Source organism: Aotus nancymaae, unplaced genomic scaffold (assembly GCF_030222135.1).
Source record: "Aotus nancymaae isolate 86718 unplaced genomic scaffold, 86718_ANA_hifiasm-v0.15.2.pri h1tg000138l, whole genome shotgun sequence".
NCBI lineage: Eukaryota > Metazoa > Chordata > Mammalia > Primates > Aotidae > Aotus > Aotus nancymaae.
The window spans coordinates 1,112,394-1,137,002 of NW_026988553.1; the positions used below are offsets into that span (position 1 = coordinate 1,112,394).

A 24,609-nucleotide genomic window follows, 5' to 3' on the forward strand; every position below is an offset into this window, starting at 1 on the left:
TAGTCTCCTCTCCAACACTGCCCTGAAGAAACACTCCCGCATGTAGCTCTGGTCTAGATTCTCATTCATTTATTCAATAAACATTTACTGAGGGCCTACTATGCGCTAGACACTCTTCCACAAGCCTCTAGACTGACACCCTCAATGAACTGCTGGGGATATCTCCCTCATGCTCTGAATACCATAAATACTCAATTCCAAGAATACCAGTCCCAGCCTGTGGCAGGGTTTCAAACTCTAGGAGAGTTCAGCAGCACATTTGCTGATGGGAACAGCTTGAGCTTTCCCCTAAGACTAAGGAAACAGTTTTCAAAGGCAAAGTAGTTTCAGAAGGTTTTGAAAGAAACAGCAACACTTAAATATTTGTATCAGGCAATTTTACAAAACAGGCTGCCCCCTGTCTGTCACATGGTTGTTCTGGGGTTGTGAGTGAACTGGCCAGGGACAGTGGGATTGCTGCAGCATTAGGACATTCGTCAGAGCTGGAGCATTCATTGAATGTCAGATGGTGCAAGTCCTTGCTTTTACTTCAGATAAGAAAAAATTGTATGTGATTTGACATAGTCTCCCAAGATTTTTACCATCCCTTAGGAGCCAGTGACTTCCTCAAGCAGATCTCATGAGATCATTTCCCAAATTTATTCTAACTCTGTAAGAAATAAGGGTCATCATCCATTTCCCAACACATAGCTCAACTAATAAAATACTTACTCTCAATTTGCCTAATAACTATTGCCTAAGGGAACTATTGCCAAAGGGAAATAACAATCCATGGAAAAGATAAATCCTTTAGAATTGCAATAAAAATGCACTTCTCTATTTCCTGGGAGTGGATGAATTTAGCAGAAGAAGCAATAGTACTGTTTCACAATATTTCATATTGGGTAATGAGACCCTCGAGTCAATCAAAGCTATGTTTTCACACGAGTTCCATTTTGGATCATTGCAATATATTTCTTGCTCTGGGGGCACCTTTCTTCCATCTTATTCTAATGGTTGTTAAGAACTGGAAAGTAATGGTGGCATGAGATTGGGGGTGAAATTCAAGAACATAGTACTGTCTGTGTTAGGCAAAGAGTGACCAAAGACAGTTCTGCAAACCAAGTACAATTCAGAAAGGGTTTAATAAACAGCAGCTAAACATTGCACCAAAGCATTTGGAAACACAATTTCTACAGAGAGGCAAAGGTCAGGCTTCCATTCTAAATTCCTTAAGACAATCATTAACAGCCCCGCCCTCCCACCCCCCATATCCCCACATATCCACAAGACTACACTCTTCTAGTCATGAATTTACCTACAGACACAGTCTTAGGAATAATGGGACTGGCATGCATTATCCCAGCAATGGCAAGGAAGCAGGGGACAGGAAAAGGATGGATGAAAAGGCAACCAGCAGCTAATGATACACCCCTTAGGAGCTTTGTTCAGGGGATGGGCAGGGAGAATGCGCTTGTGGTGCCCTCTGTGGCTTTACCCTGGGCTTCTAGGATACTCTGGACTAGTGCAGGTATTCAGATCCAAAGTGGCTGGGGCTGCCATCATGAACAGTCTCATTCTCTTGGGCTAAGTCTATTAAAAGTGATCTTCTTGAGTGACACATTGTGACTTTCTAAAAACCTTTTTGGTGCCCAACCAAGTTCCACTAATGACCCAGAAGGCTCGCTGAGATTGTGCTGATTCTGAGGTCATGGTGGACCTGGCTTCTCAATCTGTTATTTTTGCCTTGGGAAAGGGGCACATGATAACTCTTTATTAAAGACACTTGTAAGGAGCCTAGGCAAATCATTCAAACTTCTGGGATTCAGTTTATCTACCTTATAAAAATTGCATATTTATGCCTGTGTCTTTTACTCACATTAAGATTAAGAACAAATGGCCTCTAAATGATATATTATAAAATTGGTAATAAAGTTAATGATCTAGTTGACTCAATAATTATTTGTATGAATTTGCAATTCACACCTCATAGAATCGGCATCAACAGAGAACCAGAGGTTCCTGATATGGTGGGAGAAAAATGTCTGGGCCAGGATGTGGAGTGTGGAGTGTGAGGAAGAAAGAATTTGACTTTCATCTGCCAGTAGCCCTCTCTTTTGAGCCAGACGTCAATCCTCAACTACCATCCATTCCAAACCTCTTACCTAATCCAGCATAACCTAGTTGTCTTGGCAGGGAGGTGACTTTTGTATCTCTCCCATATTTTAAAAAAATATTTTTAATCTAGATCACTCTGTTTCTATTTGCAACTTTTTAATTTAAATAAAAAACACTTGATCATGTTTTCCTGAAAAGTTTACAGGTGGTAATGATTCCAAATTAAGTAGTGCCCAGTTGGCTACAAGGGGGTCAAAGGCAGTGGGGGAAGAAGACTTTTCTGGAGGAGAGATGTACCAAAGAGGGGACTATTTTCCTGAGGGGCTGGATGTGGTATGGCACTAGCCATCTTGGTGCCAGGCTGGCACAGCTATTTCTATTTATTTTGGCCATACATGGTAGACAGTGGTTGGTATCAATTGTCCCACCAGTTTCCAAACCAAGAAATGAGTTGGGGGTGTAGAACTGGCTCCCACCTTTGCTATCAGTATTTATGCCTAGTAGGCCTTGCTGAAGGCAGGGGAGGTGGCAGGCAGGATCACATGGCACAGCCCAACCTGGCTGCCTAGTAAGTCAGAGTCATCTGATCTGGATGGCCAGTCAACAATTCTCCTTGTTCTGGGCCTCTCAAACAGCCAAGGGTTCCACTACAGAGAGTAGAATCTCTTGTTCTTTCTGCAGTGGGCAGAGTGCAATAAAATACATGCAGTGCCCTCAGCTGAGGGAGACTGGCAGACTAAGATGAGCAACTGGACAAATGGCAGTGTTTGGCTTTGATGGGTGTATACTGAGCAATGTTAGAGAGACAAGTAATTTTTCTGTAGTTATTTTTTTCATAGAGATTCATAAATATGAATTGAGAGTCACAGCTTGATAGAGAGGTAAAAAGAAGAATCCTGATATACATGAAGGGGAGCCCTGGGGTTTGGGTGCCTGGATGCTTCATGGGGTATATGGTGCTCTGGTTGCTGCACTGCCACCACTATCTACTGTTTGCGAATCATGCCCTTAATAGCTGACTCCCGGTTGACATATGTGGCCCAATAGACCAGATTGAATATGGCAAAGAGCACAGGAAAGATGATGCGGGAAATTTTGTCAACCTTGCTGACACTGTTGTAGGTCTTGGTCTCAGTCGGGCTGTCCTGCACATAGGTGGCCTTGGGTGAAGCAATGATTGTTGGGGTTGAGGAGGCACTGGGAGCAGCGCCCTTGGAGATGGTGGAGAATTCAGTGTCCTTGGCCAGGTTGATGGGATAGGTGGTCCCCACGATGTTGAAGGTGGTGCTGGTTTTCTTTGCCGGGGCTGCTGGTGTTTTCTTCTAGAGGTCAGGAAAAAGAGTGGGGGAAAGGGAGAAAAAAAGCAAAGCTAATTAATTCATTACACAGAGAACCTTCAGAGGCTGCAGGGAGGAGGAGCCATGAGGGAAGTTAAGAAACAGGGCCATGTAGCCAATAGCACTAAATAGCCAGGTTTGTGTCAAGGAATAACTGAAGATAAGTATGAAAAGAGAAAACTTGCATCATCCTGGCTTACTAGCTATGTGGCTTTGGCTAAGTTACTTTTCCTCTTCATGCCTCAGTTTCTTCATCTGTAAAATGAGGATCAAAATAATTAGCAGGATTGTTGAGAGGATCAGATGAGAGCTAGAAATCGCTGATAAGCTGTGGAATGTTGGTCACATGTGGAAACTTATATGTCATGTGATTTGATCCTCAGAGCAACCCCTATGAAGTAGGTGGATGAGATTACTCCCATTTGACAGATGAGAAAACTCAGCCTCAGACTAAGTGGCAGAGCCTAACTTGGAATCGGGGCTCCTGACTTTTATCCAGGGCTGCACTGTGCTGCTTTCTGTAGGCCCCAGACACTTTTTGGTTACCCGAATAATAACTCCAAAAGGCCGTGACCATCAAGTGGCACATCTCCTGTGAGGAAGAGAACTGAGTGAGTCTGAAAAGCAATTTTGTCATAAAGACAATACATACCATGACATGTTGACATGCATCATTACAACAGCATCCCACCCTTCATGCAGTGTAACTGTTCAGGAAGCTCAGGAGCAGGCCAACGCTTTCCACACAGCTATGTAAAAGACTCTCTGACACAGCAAAGGTAGAGACAGATGGGGAGTTGCTATGGCACTGCCCTTTGGGCTTACTTTTCAGAGTGAAATGAACCCAAACACCCAGTGGGAAGCAAGCACACACACATGCCCATTTGTTCTCATATATATGAACTTGTGTATACAGACAGCCTCACAGCGGCTCCCTTGATGCAGAAGAGAGAAGAGGAGACAGTGCTTAGGCCTGGATATGAATAGAGAACCTGAGGAACAGGAGAGGTCAGAGGAGCAGGCCAGCTCCAGCCCCAGGCCAAACGTGGAGGCCTAGTTCATAGTCTATAGATGGTTTGCTGCCTCATTCCTCACTCTGGCCTTTTCTTCCTTCCATCCCCATTTGGCTCTAGGGAAAAGTGGTAAAAATGAGCTTCAGAAATGCCCTAATTTCACACACCTCATTAGTCCATTCTTCATGTTACTTTGCTTCCCAGAACCCAGGCTTTACTTCTTCATTTCTTCACTTCATACTTGTTTTCTTCATGTGTTTCTCTATTCGCATCCTCTGTTGCTGACCTCTCTCTGTCTCCTAATCTCTTCATACATCCTTTCTTCTTAACTTCAGAGTCCCCATCACTCTTATTTTTTCTCCTTTAGATGTCACTGCCATTTACTATCATGATCCTAATAACTTTTGCCCAATATTTACTGAATGTCTACTGGGCCAAAAACTATGCTAGGTACTTAGAGATAAATGGAAAGGGTAAAACATGAGTCCCTGTCTTCCAGGGGCTCACACACCAGTGTGAGAGAAAGCCTTTTAAGCACATGATTGCCATTGATTATGATCAGACTTCTCAAAGATCTGGGCCAAGTGCTATGGGAATTCAGTCAAAGGAGGGACAGAGTACCTGCAGGCACTGGAAAAGGTAGCTCAAAGAAGGCAATGAAGCTTATTGTCTGGGTCACAAATGATGAGCAGGAGCTCATCAGATGAGCATGCGGCAAAGGCCAGTACTGGCCAAGGACACTTTATTTATTTATTTTAGAGACATGGGTCTCACTCTGTCACCTGGGCTGGTGTGCCTTGGCATGAACATAGCTCACTGTAGTCTTGAACTCCTGGGCTCAAGTGATTCTCCCACCTCAGGCTCCTGAGGAGCTGGGACTACAGGCGTGTGCCACCATGCCAAGCTAATTAAAAAAAAAATAGAGATGATGTCTCATGATGTTGCCTGGGCTGGTCTTGTACTCCTGGCCTCAGATGATCCTCCCACCTTGGTTTCCCAAAGCACTGAGATTACAGGTGCGAGCCACTACACCTGGCCATGGGCACTATTTTTTGAGTTGACAAGAAGTTTACTGTATCTGGGTCACAGTGTGCACGGCAAAGAGTTGCGGAAACTGAGGCTGTGTAAAACAGGCAGCAGCAAGACCCTGAAAGGCCCTATGTGCTATGCTCTCTTGCTCTGTCTGCTTATTTTGGCCTCAGTGTTTTCAGTCATGGAGGGGAAGTGCAACAGACAAGAAGATGTTGGTTTAAGTAAATTGAACAGTCTGACTAATAGGATATTTTGAAAGCAATATTCTTTCTCCCTGAGGATTGCAATCACGTTGTTACAAGTGGAAGGGGGACAGAACTCTAAGACTTCTAAAAATCTTGTAAATTATTTAAATACTACATGTGACTCATTTATAATTAGCAAATTCATTGTGTGAATAGAGTCCTGCTGATAAATGTCTTTGCTGTTAAATAAAAGGGTGCTTTACTTGTTTGCCCACTTGCTTATTAATTTGTGTAGTAATCTCTTTTTTAATGGGTAGACCAAAAAACATAAGAAAGAAAAACACCGCATGTTCTCACTCATAGGCAGGTGTTGAACAATGAGAACACATGGACACAGGGAGGGGAGCATCACACACTGGGGTCTCTTGGGGGGAAATAGGGGAGGGGACAGCGGGGGGGTGGGGAGTTGGGGAGGGATAGCATGGGGAGAAATGCCAGATATAGGTGAAGGGGAGGAAGGCAGCAAATCATGCTGCCATGTGTGTACCTATGCAACAATCTTGTATGTTCTTCACATGTACCCCAAAACCTAAAATGCAATAAAAAAAAGAAAGAAAAGAAAAAAAAGGAAAGAAGATGTTGCCCTGACTTTTCTAGAAGTTTTTAAATGTTATTTCACTTAGCCATCTTATAAACTGGCTATGATCAAGTCTCTGAAATGATGGTTCTGAACAATGAAAACTTTTTTTAGCTCCATAGACACTTTATGTTCTGTAGATGGGGAGAAGTAGAAGTCAAATTAATAACAGATTTTTAAGTAATAAGAGAAAATTACCTTTTAATTTCTTCCACCATTTTCAACACGACACATTTCAATCAGCTACTATAATTTTTTATCTAAATCATCAATGAAGGAAATCAAAGCAAAATTTGAGTGTCAAGAAAATAGGAAAAGGAGCCATAGATTAATGGTTAATATTTACACATTTCTACACCTAGTTTTCCAATAATTCTCCTTGATAGATACAGACTGAGATGACTTAACTTTGACCAAATTGCCGTTCTATTCCTACCACCTGGCCAAGTATCTGGCTCTTAGGCACATGATGGATGTTTACTGAATGAAAATTACCCACCACTGAAGATTATAAATGTGATTTCTGGTTTGTTTCCCCTGAGTCTTGACCTTTGCTACATAGCATATCTCTGAAGTTCAGCCTAGAGTAATTTCCTCACCAAAATGTGGAAATTGACTCCTCCAAATGTCCCAAGGAGTTTGAATCCAGAACACAATCACTTTTCCTTCTAAATGTCTATTTCATGTGGGTTTTATTATGAGGCAATGAAAACATTTATAGAGAAATGCATGTCCCACTCAAGAGTCTTCCTCTGATGATATTCCTGTCAATCGTCTCTAAAGGTGAACTCAACTGGAACCTCAGAGTATATACTTATACAGTCCAGTGCCTCTGTGTCAGCCCCCTTACAGGCACTCAGCTTTTCTGAGCTCATTTCCAGAAGTGGGGCAAAGCAATGGAACATATGCTATGTGGGATTCAAAGATGAATAAAACCAACAATAAAAAACCAAACAACTCAATTTAAAAATGGGCAAAGGACTTGAGTAGACATATTTCCAAAAAAGATTTGCAAATGGCCAACAATCACATGAAAAGATGCTAAACTTCACTAATCAGAAATGTAACTCAAAGCCACGAAACTCCACCTCACATTAGAATGGGTACTACCAAAAAAACCCTAGAAAATAACAAGTGTTGGCAAAGACGTGGAGACATTGAAAGCCTTGTGCACTATTGGGCATGTAAAATCATGCAACCACTATGGAAAATGTTATACTGGTTCCTGAAAAACTTACAAATAGAATTACTATATGATTCAGCAGTTCCACTTCTGAGTATATATCCTCCAAATTAAAAGCAGGGTCTCAAAGAGACATTTGTATACTCACGTTCATAGCTTCATTATTCCCAATAACCAAATGGTGGAAGCAACCCAAGTGTTCATTGAGAGAACAATAAACAAAATGTGGTACATACATACAATGAATTCATTTAATTCACAATTACTCAACCTCACAAAGGGAGGAAATTCTGATACATATTACAACATAGCTGAACCTTGAGGTTGGTAAATGAAATAAGCCAGTCACAAAAGGATAACTCTTATGTGATTTCACTTCTATGACATATCTAGATTAACAAATTCATAGAGTCAGAAAGTAGAATGGTGGGTGCCAGGGGCTAGAGCAGAAGGAAATGGGAAATTCTTGTTTAATGAATACAGAGTTCCAGTTTTGCAAGATGAAAAGGGTTTAGGAGATTGCACAGCAATGTGAATGTATTTAACATGGCTGAACTACACAATTCAAAATGGTTAAGGTAGTGAATTGTATGTTATATGTATTTACCACTATATGTATATACATATGTGTACATACATGTACACATATTATATACATACACATGATGTGTATATACATGTATATAATAAATCGAGACCCTGCCCTCAGGAAATCTAGTTTAGTGAGGAAGTTTAATTAAAATCAGAGAGAATTAAAATATAAGGGAGAAAGCACAAACTAGAAACATTCAGAGAGGCATAAATAATGAATCAAGGGAGTTCAAGAAAAGAAGGAATTTGGAATGGTCAGGTAAGTCAATGGAAAGGAGAGAAAATGCAGATGGAAGAAAAATAATCACTTGTACCACTTTCCTGAAAAGATGAGGGGTATCTAGAGCAAAAGGTGGAATTTCCCAGGTCCAGATCATAGCTGAGAAAGAAAGAATGAAAGAGATTAGATACTATCTATATTTTGGTGGAGAGAAAGGAGCACAGTAGCTTGAGGGAAATCTCATACAATGGCTCTTACATTCCCCATGAGGAAGGTAAAAGAAATAGTCAAGATTTAAACTAGCTTTTTTTTTAGATGGAGTTTCACTCTTGTTGCCCTGGCTGGAGTGCAATGGCATGATCTTGGCTCACCACAACCTCTGCCTCCCGGGTTCAAGCGATTCTCCTGCCTCAGCCTCCCTAGTAGCTGGGATTACAGGTATGCGCCACCACGCCCAGCTAGTTTTGTATTTTTAGTAGAGACGGGGTTTCTCCATGTTGGTCAGGCTGGTCTCGAACTGCTGACCTCAGGTGATCCACCTGCCTCAGCCTCCCAAAGTACTGGGATTACAGGAGTAAGCCACAGCGCCCAGCGGATTTAAACTAGATTTTGTAGGAAATAGAACACAGAACTAATTAGGAACAGAGAATAACTGCAGGCATAGGTTGAAGGAACAGTAGAATTCAAAAATATACTCATAAATGTCACCAATCCATCAATAGCTATGTATTTTTTTCAGAGAGAAATAAAGGACTTGGATTGAAGTGACTAGAGAGGTCAAGAGTGCTGGTAAGTGATAGCAGTGATAAACCACAGGACCTATGCTGGATATAGAAGCAAGGAAAACAGAGGAAATCATCCATTTATTAAGTATTTTCTGAGTATCTACTATGTGACAGGTTCTGTTCTAGGTGCTTGGGATGCCGGAATAAATGGCAAAAACACAGCTCCTGCCCTAAAGAAGTCCCATTTCTGTAGGAGGGAGGGTATGTAATAAACATAGAAGCAAACAAATACATGAGGCAATGTAATGTCAGGAGGTAGGAATTATCATGGAAGCACATAAAGCAGGGCAGTGCAGAAACAGATGAATGCTAGTGAGAGAAGGTCTGCCTGAGAAGGTAAGTAGAGACCTGAACAAAATAAGAAAGCAAGCTGTGTAAAGATCTGAACAGCAAATATTCCACAGAGAAAGATTGGTAATGACAAAGTACCTGGACTTGAAATGAAAGTTATTTGTTTTTGCAATCCTAGTCTCTCATAAAATAGACTTTAAACCAACAAAGATCAAAAGAGACAAAGAAGAGCATTACATAATGGTAAAAGTATCAATGCAACAAGAAAAGCTAATGATCCTAAATACATACGCACCCAATACAGGAGCACCCACATACATAAAGCAAGTTCTTAATGACTTACAAAGAGACTTAGACTTCCACACAATAATAGTGGGAGACTTTAACTCTCCACTGTCAATATTACACAGATCAACGAGACAGAAAATTAACAAGGAAAACCAGGACTTGAATTCAGACCTGGACCAAGCAAACCTAATAGATATTTACAGAACTCTCCACCCCAAATCCATAGAACATACATTCTTCTCAGCAGCACATCACACCTACTCTAAAATTGATCACATAATTGGAAGCAAATCACTTCTCAGCAAATGCAAAAGAATGGAAATCATAACAGTCTCTCAGACCACACATCTAATAAGAAGCTAATATAAAAACTATATAAGAAACCCCCAAACAACTCAATAGCAAGAAAACAAATAACCCAATTTAAAAATTCACAAAGGACTTGAATAGGCATTTCTCAATAGAAGACATACAACTGGCTAATACTTACATTTTTTAAATGCTCAAGATTACTAATCATCAGAGAAGTGTAAATTAAAACCACAGTGAGATATCATCTCACACTTTTAAGATTGTCTATTATCAATAAGACCTAAGGTAACTGTTGGTGAGGATTTAGAGAAAAGGGAACCCTTCCATATTGTTGGTGGGAATGTAAATTTGCATAGCTATTAAGAAGAACAGTCTGGAGGTTGCTGAGTTAAAAACAGAAATACTAAATGGTTGAACAACCCCACTACTGGATATATATCCAAAGAAAATGAAATCAGTATGTTGAAGAAGTATCTGTATTTGTATAATAATTACAGCCTTATTCACAAAAGCCAAGATGTGAAATCAACCCAAGTGTCTATAAACTGATGAACAAATAAAGAAAATGTGGTATAGACAATGGAATACCGCTCAGTCTTTAAAAAAGAAGGAAATCCTGTCATTTACATAAGCATGAATGAACCTGACGGACATTACGATAAATGAAACAGGCTAGGCACAGAAAAGAAAAATACCACATGATGTCACTTACATGTGGAATCTAAAAAATTTGAACTCACAGAAGCAGAGGGTATAATGGTGGTTACTGGGTACTGGGATTGGGGGTTAGTTGTTGGTCAAAGAATACAAAATTTTACTTAGATAAGAAGAATAAGTTCAAGAGATCTAATGTACAATAGGGTGACTGTAGTTAATAGCAATGTACTGTATTCTTGAAAATTGCTAAGAGTAGATTTTAAATGTTCTTACCACAGAAAATGATAAGTGTGTGAGGTAATGCATATGTTAATTAGTTCAATGTAGTCATTCATAATGTACACACATTTCAAAACATAATTTTGTACATGATAAATATATGCAATTTCATTGGTCAGTTAAAAATGAATAAATAGAAATAAAAAAATTATGAAAAGTGAAGTACTAAAGTGACAGCTGTGCAGCAAGCAAATTGCAGAGGAATCAGTCCAGTTTGCAGAAGGATACTAGAGGGATTTATATCATCATTTATCATGATATAACCACTGGTCATTGATAGAACTGAAAATTTTGCTATAATTGTAGTACAGGATGCAGAAAGGGTTACATAAGTGAAATAAATCATTATTTATCATGAAAAGGCAACTGGTAGTAAGCAAAACTGGTAGCAGTATAAATACATTATATAAAAGTACAGAAATAACTATTGGAAGGATTAATATCAACTATAAGAATTAAAAATAAATACCTACAATGGGCTGGACAATGGATTTGGGTGCATTGGGGTAAGAATTTCTTGATTTTCATTATAAATTTTCAAGTTCAACTTTTTAAAACTATGTCCATTACTACTTTGTTATTCAACATTAAAAATAATAAAACCAAATTTAAATTAAAAAAAGAAATCTCAATATTTTAAAAGAAGAAAATTATTCTTAGAACTACTTGTAAAATTTGTACAACTTCTTGTCTAAATTTTGCAAAAAAATAGTAATTCTTGGACCCTCTTTATTTTCAAATGCTCTAGAATAAAATTTTATCTTTTTTACATTGGAGAACACATTCAAATTCTCTCCAAATCTTGGAAAAGCTTAGTGTCTTGTCCTTAATGGCTTTTAAGTCAATGGATTATTCCTGCAAATGTAGCTACAAATCAAATTACCCCTTGCTATTTTTTTGTTGGGTAAGTAATATTCAAGATTGCTTAAGTTTTACTCATAAACTGGTGGTCTTTCTACCTTGTTCTGCCATAGGTATAAGTGGCCTGACAGTAATCACAGTCTCAATTTAAAAAACAACATCAATTGCAATTATTTCTGGAATATCTGTGGCATGCAAAACTAAACTACATGGTCCCAGCACTCAGGAGCTGATGGTCTAAGAAAAGTATATACATATATATATACACACACACACACACACATATACAGGCAGAGCACTGATACAGGACCAAGTGCTAAGTGTCACAGGAGAGAGAAATCCAAAATCCTTCCTCTTTATTTTGTTCTGTTTACCTTACTGACTACTTGACTGTTTCCTTACAAATCTATTGCCCTTGCAAGTGGAAGCCACTCCTCCATCCCCTCCTGCTGCTTCTAGGCCATTACTTACTCCCTTACTCCATGCAAAAAGTTTCATCCTCGGTGGCTCAAGCCTGTAATCCCAGCACTTTGGGAGGCCGAGGCGGGTGGATCACGAGGTCAAGAGATCGAGACCATCCTGGTCAACATGGTGAAACCCCGTCTCTACTAATACAAAAAATGAGCTGGGCACGGTGGCGCGTGCCTGTAATCCCAGCTACTCAGGAGGCTGAGGCAGGAGAATTGCCTGAACCCAGGAGGCGGAGATTGCGGTGAGCCGAGATTGCGCCATTGCGCTCCAGCCTGGGTAACAAGAGCGAAACTCCGTCTCAAAAAAAAAAAAAAAAAAAAAAAAAGTTTCATCCTTTGATGTTCACTTCATCTGGCTTTATCACTCTATTTTTCTTCATCTTGCTCAACTTACTAACATTATTTCAGTCTCTCCATGTTCGTTTCATATATAAGATTTCGACAACCAGTTCACATTATTTGCAACTACCCCAAGTTGTTTTTCAGTTGGATGACTCGTCTGACATCATAAACTAGAATTGAGCCTATTACATGAGATCCGGATTGTTCCATTTACCAGGCACTGCTACTGTTTCCAGCACTAGGTGAAGGTTTCAGAAATGAACCAGTCTAATTGTCTGTATATTTGTTCTAGTGTTGTTGTTTTTTTTTCCAGAAAATAAGTGACAATAAGTCAGCTAATCGTGTTAGTATTTTTCGAACTGTTACTTGACATCAGAAGAGTTTCATAATGAGCTTTGTGGATCCATGAGGCCATATGTTCCATAGAGCTCACCTCTATGTCATCCTTGGTCAATACAGAAATTGTAATTTTCTCTGTGGTTATTTATCCTCCCATCACTTCTTATCCATATCCTCTTCTGTGCTATTTTCTTGACTTATCCTCCTACTCCTCATAAAATGTCCCTCACTTCCCTCAGGAACTTGTATTCATAGAAAGATAAAACATTCTGCACCAGCAGCTTCTTCATTGAATGACCCCTCCACCTCCTGTTTTAACTGACATGTGATTCTCAGCTGAGACTTCTCTCCCACTGCCTTCCTGCTTGGCAGAAGCTGTTAATCTGATTCTGATTTTCCAGAAGTCTAGTTTACATCATCTTAACCCCCAGTACTGCTTTCAGACCATTACTCTCTCACTCTTTTATACTAAAGGTGTCTTCTTTGAAGTGTCATCTCCTCACTTAGATTCTCATACATCAGGATTTCCTGTTTTTCTTGTTTGTCCTTTGTATTTTCTTTGCATTATCCTTGTCTTCTTTCCAGCACTAAATGTTAGAACATTTCAGGGCAGATCAGTCAGATCTGCAGACGAGTCAGCAGTCAGAGCTCTTGCTTTTTTTTTTTTTTTCTGAATCTGTACTCACTTCTCAAGTGACATCATTCAATCCCAAGACATTGAATCAATGGCCATCTAGAGGTTAACAACCCCCAAATATGTATCTCTACCCCAAAACTTTTCCCTGAGCTGCAGGCAGATATATGTAACTGTGTAAGTCTCTATTGGGTTTATATTTCTATTGGGATGTCTGATAGGAATATAATTCTTATATAATTCTTATATCCAAACACAACTACTCATTTTCCCCCTAAACCTGCTTTTGTTCAAGTATTCCCAGCGCAGCCAATAATGCCACTATTCTTCCAGATGCTCAGGCAAAAAACCTAGAATCCATTCTTAATTATTTTATTTTTCTCACCTGCCCCCCACTCTGCTCTCAGACAACCCAAATCTAACTCATCAGCAAATCCTGACTGCTTCACATTTACAATATAACTTGAATCTCTCTACTGTTCTCCCTATCTAGCATTCAAGACACGACACCTCTCAATAGCCTCATTAGGACCAGCATCCTAATTTTAGTCCTCTACTTTTATGCCCTCACATCTATTCTCTGCCCAACAGTAGAGAAGATCAATTAAAACAGTAAGTTATAAAAATTCTGTTCAAAATACTTTAATGGCTTCCCACTACATTTAAATCAAATTCCATTATCTTACCATGGTGTTCAAAGCCTTTTATAGGATCTTGTCCTTAGATCTGTGATGGTACCTCCTACCACCTTTTTGAATTTTTATTCCCTCCACTCACTCATCCCATAGTGGCCTCCTTGATTATTCATACATACATATATATATATATATATATATATATATACACTTTAATTGCACTTTAGGTTCTGTAGTACATGTGAAGAACATGCAGGATTGTTGCATAGGTACATACATGGCAATGGGAATTGCTACCTACATCCCTTTCACCTGTATCTGGCATTAATCCCCATGTTATCCCTCCCCAACTCCCTACCCTGCACTGTCCCTCTCCTATTCCCCACTACAGACCTCAGTGTGTGATGCTTCTGTCCCTGTGTCCATGTGTTCTCATGGTTCAATATCCGCCTATGAGTGAGAACATGTGTGTTTGATTTTCTGTTCTTGTGTCAGTTTGCTGAGAATGATGGTTTCCAGGTTCATCCATGTCCTTACAAAGGACGCAAACTCATCGTTTTTGATGGCTGTATAATATTCCATGATGTATATGGACGACAAATGATGTTCAAACTACTCTCTACTACTTTTTCTCAGCTACTCATGACTATCCTGCTCACTCTCTCAGTTACTCCCCAAAATGATACTTCCATACATAACAAGTGTAGTAAAAAAACTTCTCTAATACAATCCCAAGTAATAATTGAAGACAAATTATCGTGGTACTAATACAAACTTTGTTGCAAAAGGAAGAATATGACCAATAAAGGATTTTTGAAGAATACACACAAAAAAGAGAACACCTGAAAAATAAGTCAACAAAGATGATAAAATAAATGTAAAGAAAATAATACTGCCATACAAATGAAGGTGAATAGGGATTGCTGATAATGGTCAGGGACAGGGAAGATATACTTGATAAAACTGAGCAAAAATGAAATGAAAAATAACACAGTGAAAAAGCATTAGAGAAGAAATTGTGAATATGGGAAATAAAAAAACTCTGTGATATGTATAGTCTGTGCTGCTGGGGGAAAAATAGAACAAATAAAAGGTTTTTAGGAAAGCTTTCTTGAATCATAGGGGGCCATGAATCTATAGTCATAAAGGGCAATATGGTATCTAATCAGTAAAATACACAAATTGACCAGGATATATCCTTGTAAAATTACTGGACTTCCCAAATACAAAAACACAATAATTTGAGCTTCTTGATCATAAAAAAAATCACCTATGTTGTAAGAAATTATGAAGCCGAGCTTTAGATTTCTGGATAACAATATTCAATGCCAGAATTGAGTATTACAAGCAATGTCTTAACGGAGTCATCAGAAGAAGAGAATGTGACCCATGGATTGTACAATAGCCCAACTATTATTCAAGTATAAACACAATAGACAGATGATTTTATACATTTGAAAAGAAGAAAATATGGTTCTCATGAGACTGTCTTAAAGAAACTTCTAGAAGATAGCTAAATGATGAGATCACACAGACACATAGAGGGAAACAACACATACTGGGGCCTTTGGGAAGGTTGGGGGAAGAAGGAGGGAGAGGATCATTAAAAATAATGAATGGATACTATGCTTAATACTTGGGTGATAAAATAATCTGTACAGCATACAGCAAACCCCCATGACACAAGTTTACCCATGTAACAAACCTGCACTTGTACCCCTGAATTTAAAACAAAAGTTAAAAAAAAAGAATTGATGTAACTATACAATGAATAGAACAACAGATAAAAGGATTATTTTAAGAAAAGAACCAATTTAAATACAGAACTATGACTAAACAATTATAGGATTTAAAATTGCATGGAAGGATATAAGTGTTATAAAACTTAATAATGCAGAAATTGTAGTATAGCAAACAGAAGTTAGTAGATGACAGGAACTGGTAGAGAGAAGGAGCGGTAGGAGTGAGCCTGTACTGATTTCCTTATGTTCGTAGTGGGTGAGGGGCAATCAGATGCTGTTCCTAGCTGATAAACCAAGTTATAGAGAAATAAATTTTAAGGGTACAAAAGTAACAACTAGATTAAGTACAATAAAGCCAACCAAAAAATTCTTATTGTAAATTAAGGAAGTAGAACTATACTTATTTCTTCATAATTTATAGCAAGGAGTTAATAAATTTTATCTAAATAAGTAGTTAAAAATTATTCACAAATTTTGCCAACTCTCCAATCTATACTCTATACAATACATATTTTCTCCTAATTTGAAAAAATCATAATCATCTAGATCTAGCGATCTGAACTTATTAAAAGCAGCCAGGGACAACAATCTTGATTTCACTGTATTCATATTTTATTCCTATAAATTCAGCTGGTTTAGTGTTTTTAATCTTTCTTTTTCCTTCCCATCAATCCACCAATCCAATCAACATTTATTCAGCTTTTACTGTGAGTTAGATGCTATGCAAGGATGTTGGCTAGCTAGAAATAAGATGGAGACAAACCCCTGACCTCAAGATGTTCAGAAACTAATACAGATAAATTATTTTAATATCAGGGCACCCATGCCTCAAGAAAAGATAAATCTGTGAATGATTCAAGAAAGGCTCTATGGAGAAAGTAGCATTTCAGTTGGGTCTTGAAGAAGAGTAGGTCTTTAGCAGGCAGGGGGAAAACAAAGAGCAGCCCAGGTACAGAGTACAAAATAAGCAGACGCAGAAGGAAAGATAATCATTTTGTTTTGATATAATTTGAATATACTGGAAAGAGGGGCAGAGGTGGCCCTAGAGATTGTTTTCTGGGTTGAAGATAGAGTCCAAGCCTCTGGATGACTTTGTAAGTACCAATGGGTCCCCCTTGAATCTAGCAGCATCACATTTGGGTTTGATCCTTCACAAGACATCAACCCTCCATGATACACGCCCTCTTTTCTTCCCCCTTGGATTACATGCCAGGTTGCCAAGAAGCACTCCAGTTGAGAATTGGATTGATGACCCCAGTGAATAGCACATAGCCCTGCCCAGTTCCTGCAGGCTATAGGCTGCCCACTCCTGGTCCCAATACAGGTCTCTCAGGGGGTGCTTCTCAGTTCCTCTTTTGCTATATCTTACCTTCATCTCCAGGGCCTCTGGAACCTTCTTGCCTTCCCATGCCCAACTCCGCTTGGTGAAATAGTTGACAGTGGCAAATTCAATCAGTGCAGAAAATACAAAGGCATAACAGACGGCTATGAACCAGTCCATGGCCGTCGCATATGCCACTTTAGGTAAAGAATTTCTGGCACTGATACTCAAAGTGGTCATGGTAAGCACAGTGGTGACACCTGAGGAGAGAAAAGATAAGAACCAGTTGCAACTGGAAAACATTGAGAGCTTATTCGATGAAATTACTGATTTCCTATTTGAAAGGAGAAGCTTTACCCCACTCAGAGTGGCCCCTTTAAAATAATAATATTAATTAAAAAAACAGACAATCAAATCTAATGGGCCCACCTAGTAACCAGCCCATCCCAATTGGCAGAGGAATAGGCATCTGCAATGGAGTACTTTTAATAGTTGTCCTCTAGCTTCTGCTTAAACGTTTCCGTTGAGGAGCAGGTAGTCCATTTTACTGTAAGAGAGCATTTTAATTAGACAAAACTAGCTTATAAGCTGAAACCTGCCTTCTTTTAGCTACCGGCCCACAGACCAATCTTCGAGTTTCTTCTGTGGCCATGCAAGAAAAAAAAATCTGCTCCTTACTCTCCAGAACAGGCCTTCAGAGAAATGAAAAAGGCTATAGTTTCTGGCAAAGCCACTCATATTCAGAATGAACATGGAGATTCATGTTCACCTCATGAACTCCTTTTCTTGTTCACTTCCTTCCCTTTCCTTGAAATTTTCTTCTGAATAGCCCGGAACTGAGCCCAAGACTCAGGACATGGTCTGAATTCAGTAGGATGATTACTTCCTTAATTTTGGACACTCTTCTGATAATGCAGCAAACTATTGTGGAAAGTGGCTCTGTAGCTGCATCACACCCTAGGTCCCTATTGGGCAATGAAAACTATTCCAAAATCTGTTTCTTGTGAGTTTTTGCCAAATCCAAGCTTGTCTTTAGATCAATTGATTCTTTTGGTGGGGGAGTGTTATTCTAATTTCAAGAATTTATTTACCTTTAAATTCTACTTTATGTTTTTTCCTAATATTTTCATATTTTAGATATGCATGTGAGATATATATATATATAATTGTGATTAATGGTAGAGTCAGAATGAACTAGGTTGAAACCTGGGCAACCTCACTTACTAGTAATATGATCTTAAATAAGGTGTTCCACCCCAGACAGCCTCAGTTTTATCATGTGTAAAAGGGGAGTGATAATGCCAGATAATACAGATATTTGTTGTATATTCTACATATATATATATATAAAATATCTCTGATATGCTATAGACTCTCTCTCTCTCTCTCTCTCTCTATATATATATATATAATGTATCTGATATGCTATAGACTCTCTTTATATATCTCTCTATATATAGATATATATGGAATGACAGAGTAATCATTCCATAAATAGCTTCTATAATTAACATGACTATTATTTTTACTGTTGTTAAAACAATAGTGTTGTCATAACTATGTAATTAATCATAGTAGTATAAGTATAATCACATTGCTAATATATCATAATAATTTTACAATTGCTAGCAATGTTATTCTAGTCTCAATGACTACTATACTAGAAATTAGATGTTCTGAGTGCTGCCACTTACTTGCTTTGTATCTTAGGGAATTTCTTTATTCTCTCTATGCCTCCGTTTTGCTCATTTATGAATATTTTCTACTGTCTCTGTCCCCCAGGATTTTGAAAAAGCAGTAGATGTATAAAGTCATTCAAACTTGAGGAAGGGGAAATGGTCAGACTGTCTTTCCGAGTGTTGGCATGGTGAAGAGGATGGAGAAAGTGAGCCTCCTTAGCCTGGGTAAGTGGGACATGGAATGAAGTCTGAATCAGGTGAAAGATGCTATATACGAAAGCAAACAGAGAAGGCACTGCCTCCATTAACTTTACCCAAAGGGTCAGCCATGTGTGCTGATGCCTATGGGGCTTCCTTTTCTATCTTGGTCTGCTGTAGCACCTTACTTATATATTTTCTATATAAATGAAAATCCAGACTGGAAAAGACTGAGTACAATTTCACCAGAAGTATCCTAAAGGAGTACCTTTGCACAAACTAGGCAGGGAGTCATCAAGGCTGATTAGTCAAAACACATTTTAAGCCATGTAAGGAATCAGCCACATAACTAATACTTATTAACAAACTATCTGAATCTGTAACCTGGTAATCTGTGAGAATGGATCCAGGCCATGGAAACCTTCAGATCACACTGAGCAAGGAGTTACTTAATGGGAGAAACAAGTTACCTCATTAATGGTTAGTAGCAAATGCAGTTGTCCACTCTGACACCTTCATGGAAGTGTGTTGCTAGTGCTTAGATGAAGAGAACTGTATTGTTACATAAGTGTTTCTGTGCCATGTCTCAGTAGAGATTTTTAGAGCTCTAGTCTCTAGGGCTTAATTAAAACTGTCTACTTATGGAAAGCTCTTAGCTAGTCAGAGCTGATAGGGCCCTCAATCAAGCCTTTGGTACACTTCATGGATGGACAAAGAGATTCTTGGCATTTTAAAAGATATTCAGCCTGTCACCAGTGCTTCTCTTTCAAGACTAGAAAACATTTCTGAAAAGGCTCAGGTAGAACTGACTGTCCTCTCTAGTCTCCTTTGATCACTTCTAGTGCACTTACTTCATAGCATGTGTCTCTTATATCAAACCGCATCTGTGATGAGTGGAAACGACTTTAATTCTCAGGAACAGCCAACTAGCCCACTGTACCGCATTTGCTCCCATCAGAGTTAGTATTGTACTTTTCTTACAGTAATTATTAAATATATTATTATTAATGTAGCTCTTACTGTCTTTTCTCCAGCATTACTAACTGTCTTTTTGTGCCTTATACAGAGTTAGGTCTAAAGGATAAAAAATTTAGATATTTCAGACCATAGCATTCAAAACGAGTACCCATTCTCCCCCTAGGAGATAATCAGAATCGATCACATTTCATACATCTGTTTACCTCAGACACCACACACCACTACAAGGGCAAGGCTATTTGTTAATTCACTTTCAGTCAGGCTTAATTCTGTTTTACAAAGTCCTATCTAACCCTATCACCCATATTCTTATAAACTCTTTATTGCAAACTCTTCTTACTGTCTAATTCTGCTACTCTATGACTGGGGAGTCTATATTCTCAACCTGTTATCTGAATGTGTATCCCCCTTTTTGTCTTAACTGAAACCTGACTCTCCTCTTGAATACACTGTTTTTGTTCTCAAAATGTGGTGATAATTCAGAATCAAGAGCTCCAGAGGTGCAATCCATATTTTCTTTGATATCTACTTCTTAGAGCATTACAGGACCACAGTGTAGTTACCAGTGCTCTTTTGAGATGTCTACCATCTGGTGACACCCCTTTCTGCCCTTTTCATAAGTATCATCTGTAGAATACTCCCACCTCCCCAAAGATTCCTTTGTGCCCATACCATCCCCTCCTTGGTCTTAGGTAACCACCAATGTGCTTTCATTTGCTATGGATTAGATTTTTCTCTTCAAGTTTCGTATAAATATTTCACAGTATGTACTCACTTGTGTCTGGCTTCTTCCATTCAGCATAGTATTTTTAGGTTCATCCATGTTGTTGCATCTATCTGTGGTTTGTTCCTGTTAATTTCATAGTAGCCTTCCATTGTATTGATATTACCTAATTTGTTTATTCATTCACCCAGTAATTGATATCTGGATTGTTTCCCGTGTTCAACTATTGTGAATAAAGATACTGGGATGATTTACATGTAAGTCTGTGTGAGTATATGCTTTCATTTCTCTTGGCAAATACCTAAAGAATGGAACTACAAGACTATATAGTAAGCATATGTTTAACTTTATATGGCATTGCCAAACTGTTTTCTAAAGTAATTTTACCATTTAACATTCCCAGCAGATGTATGAGAGTTTCAGTCAGCATGCATCCTTCACTTAAAAAAAAATAATAACATTAAGCCAGGCGCAGTGGCTCACGCCTGTAATCCCAGCACTTTGGGAGGCAGAGGTGGGTGGATCACAAGATCAGGAGTTCCAGAGCAGTCTGGCCAAAATGGTGAAACCCTGTCTCAACTAAAAATACAAAAATTAGCCAGGCACAGTGGAGCATGCCTGTAGTCCCAGCGACTCAGGAGGCTGAGGCAGGAGAATTGCTTGAACCCAGGAGGTTGAGGTTGCAGTGAGCCGAGTTCATGCCACTGCAGATTCTGTCTCAAAAAATAAAAATAAAAATAAAATTAATTGATACTTTAACAATTTTCTCTGATAGTGAAAGTCCTTGAAACATTTTATCTCCATATATCCCCATCTCAATGTATAAATATTACATTATGTTCTAGTATTTTATTTTAAATGTATTGGTCAAGCCACTGTTACCATTTCATACATTCAGTGCTTATTTTAGCCATTCTAGTATTTAAAATGATGTCTCCATGAGGTTTTAGTTTACATTTCTCTAATTAAAAAAAAATGATGTTAAAGATTCTTTCACATGATTATAGGCATTTCTATATATTCTTTGATGAAGAATCTGTTCACATCTTTTGCCTGTTTAAAAATTTGGATTCTTCATGTTTTTATTATTGAATTTTAGGAGTGTTTTATATTTTCAGAATATATAAATATTTCAAAATATATTTTGTTAGGTCTGCACAGATATAGTATGCTTTATCTCAGGCTATGGCTTGCCATTTCATTTTCTTAATGCTGTCCTTCGATGAGCAGAAATTTTTAATTTTGATGAAGTCCAATTTATTAGTTATTTTCTTTATTGTTATATTTTTGTGAACTAAGGAATTTCTGCTTCCTAAAGGATGCAAAAATATTGCCTTGTATTTTCTTTTTTTTTTTTTTTCTTTTTGGAGTAATTTGCAAGATACATTATTTTTTATTTATTTATTTATTTATTTATTTATTTTTATTTATTTTTTTATTGCATTTTAGGTTTTGGGGTACATGTGAAAAACATGCAAAGTTGTTGCATAGGTGCATTCATGGCAGTGTGATTTGCTGCCTCCCTCCCCCTCACCCATATCTGGCATTTCTCCCCATGCTATCCCTCCCCAACTCCCCCCCCGCTATCCCCCCCACTCCCCCGCAACAGACCCCCGTGTATAGTGCTCCCCTCCCTGTGTCCATGTGTTCTCCTTGTTCAACACCCTCCTATGAGTGAGAACATGTGGTGTTTGGTTTTGTGTTCTTGTGTCAGTTTGCTGAGAATGATGGTTTCCAGGTTCATCCATGTCCCTACAAAGGACGCGAACTCCTCATTTTTAATGGCTGCATAATATTCCATGGTGTATATGTGCCACATTTTTCCTGTCCAGTCTATCATCGATGGGCATTTGGGTTGGTTCCAGGTCTTTGCTATTGTAAACTGTGCTGCAATGAACATTCGTGTGCATGTGTCCTTATAGTAGAACGATTTATAATCCTTTGGATATATGCCCAGTAATGGGATTGCTGGGTCAGATGGAATTTCTATTTCTAGGTCCTTGAGGAATCGCCACACTCCTTGTATTTTCTTCTAAGAATCATATTTTCAGTTTTTATATTTAAATCCATGATCAATCTCAAATTAATTCTCCACCATGCCATCTTTATCATAAATCAAGTGTCCATCTATATGGCTGTATTTTAGGCTTTCTTATTTTCCTTAAAAATCTTTTGAGATAGGGTCTCACTCTGTTACCCAGGCTGGGGTGCAGTGGCATGATCATGGCTCATGGCAGCCTCAACCTCCCAGGCCCAAGCAATCATCTCAACTCAGTCCCCCGAGTAGCCGGGACCACAGGGATGTGCCACCACACCTGGCTAATTAAAAAAAAAATTAAGATGAGGTCTCCCTGTGTTACCCAGGCTAGTCTTGAATTCCTGGGCTCAAGCAGTACTCCCACTTCAGCCTTTCAAAGTGCTGTGATTACAGGCATGAGCTGCCACTCCTGGTCTCTCTACTTTGTTCTTTTTTAGAAAGATATATTGGCTTTCTTGCTTTTGATTCTTACATAAAAGTTTTGTAATCATTTTTTATATTAACATTTTAACTTGCAGGTTCTCATATCAATGCAATTAGTGTAAATACCAATTCTAAATTAATATGAGGCCAAGTTTGAATTAAAAAATGAATTATCAAGGAACCCCATATTTCACACTAAGCCCAGGCCAAAAGAAACATGCTTCTTTATTGTCCTCTGCACTGATAAGTATATTTTTCTAGTACTCTCTTGCATTGAAAGCATAACTCTTCAATGATATTGAATTTATAGGACGTGTCCTTGTATTAATTTCCTTTGGCTTATGTAACAAATTATCACAAATTTAGTTGCTTAAAACAACTAAATGTCTTCTTACAATTCTTGATGCTAGAAGTCTGAAATTAGTTTCACTGGTCCAGTGTCAAGGTGTCAGCAGGGTGACTCCTCTGGAGGCTCTAAGGAATAATCTATTACCTTTTTCAGCTTCTAGAGCTGTAAGACAGATTCCTTCACTCATGGTCCCCTTCCTCTTTCTTCAAAGCCAACAGCAGAGCATGTTTAAATCTTTCATCCTTCTATCATCACACTGCTTTCTCCTCCATAGTCAAACCTCCTTCTGCCTTATTCTATAAGGATACTGTGATTGCATTTAGGCTCCATTCCAGATAATATAGAATAATCTCTCTATCTCAAAATCTTTTAGTTAATCACAACTGCAAAGTTATTTTTGCTGTATAGGTCACACTCACAAGTTCCAGGGACTAGAATATGGGTATGTTTGGAGACCATTATTCTGCCTACCACAATCTTAATTGTAAATGTCTTTCTTATATAAATTTAAAAGTCAAACTCTTGTTTACCAATACCAGGAGTCCATCTGCATATCTTCCTGCCACAACAGTATCAGTTCATATCATTAACACTCAAGTTTTCAGTTTGTCCTTTCATTTGGGCCGCTGAGTATTTCCTTTAATTTCTTAAACTCGGGAGTTTGAGACCAGCCTGGCCAACATGGTGAAACCCTATCTCTATTAAAAATACAAAAAAAAAAAAAAAAAAGTAGCCAAGCATGGTGGTGGGTGCCTGTAATCCCAGCTACTTGGAAGGCTGAGGCAGGAGAATCGCTTGAATCCAAGAGGCAGAGGTTGCAGTGAGTCAAGAACACACCATTGCAGTCCAGCCTGGGTGACAGGAGTGAAACCGTCTCAAAAAACAAACAAACAAACAAAAGAACGGTTTCTGTTTCACCTAGCTTTTCTAGGATTTTATAAAGGAAGCTTTTTCAGGGTATCTAATTTG

General features: G+C 38.6%; 1 protein-coding gene across 3 annotated transcripts in view; it reads right to left on the minus strand.

Moving 5' to 3' along the window:
- Positions 1 to 1,105: 1,105 nt before the first annotated feature.
- The window catches only part of GABRA3 (gamma-aminobutyric acid type A receptor subunit alpha3), a 240,400-nt gene continuing 216,896 nt past the window's right edge, over positions 1,106 to 24,609 (minus strand). For all 3 annotated transcript variants that reach the window (XM_021674574.2, XM_064371487.1, XM_064371486.1), the window contains exons 9-10: positions 17,300 to 17,511; positions 1,106 to 3,419 (exon numbers count right to left, since the gene is read on the minus strand). In XM_021674574.2, coding sequence (XP_021530249.1) covers positions 3,084 to 3,419; positions 17,300 to 17,511 — 548 coding nt within the window. In that variant the 3' untranslated portion in view covers positions 1,106 to 3,083. The remainder of the gene's footprint in view (positions 3,420 to 17,299; positions 17,512 to 24,609) is intronic.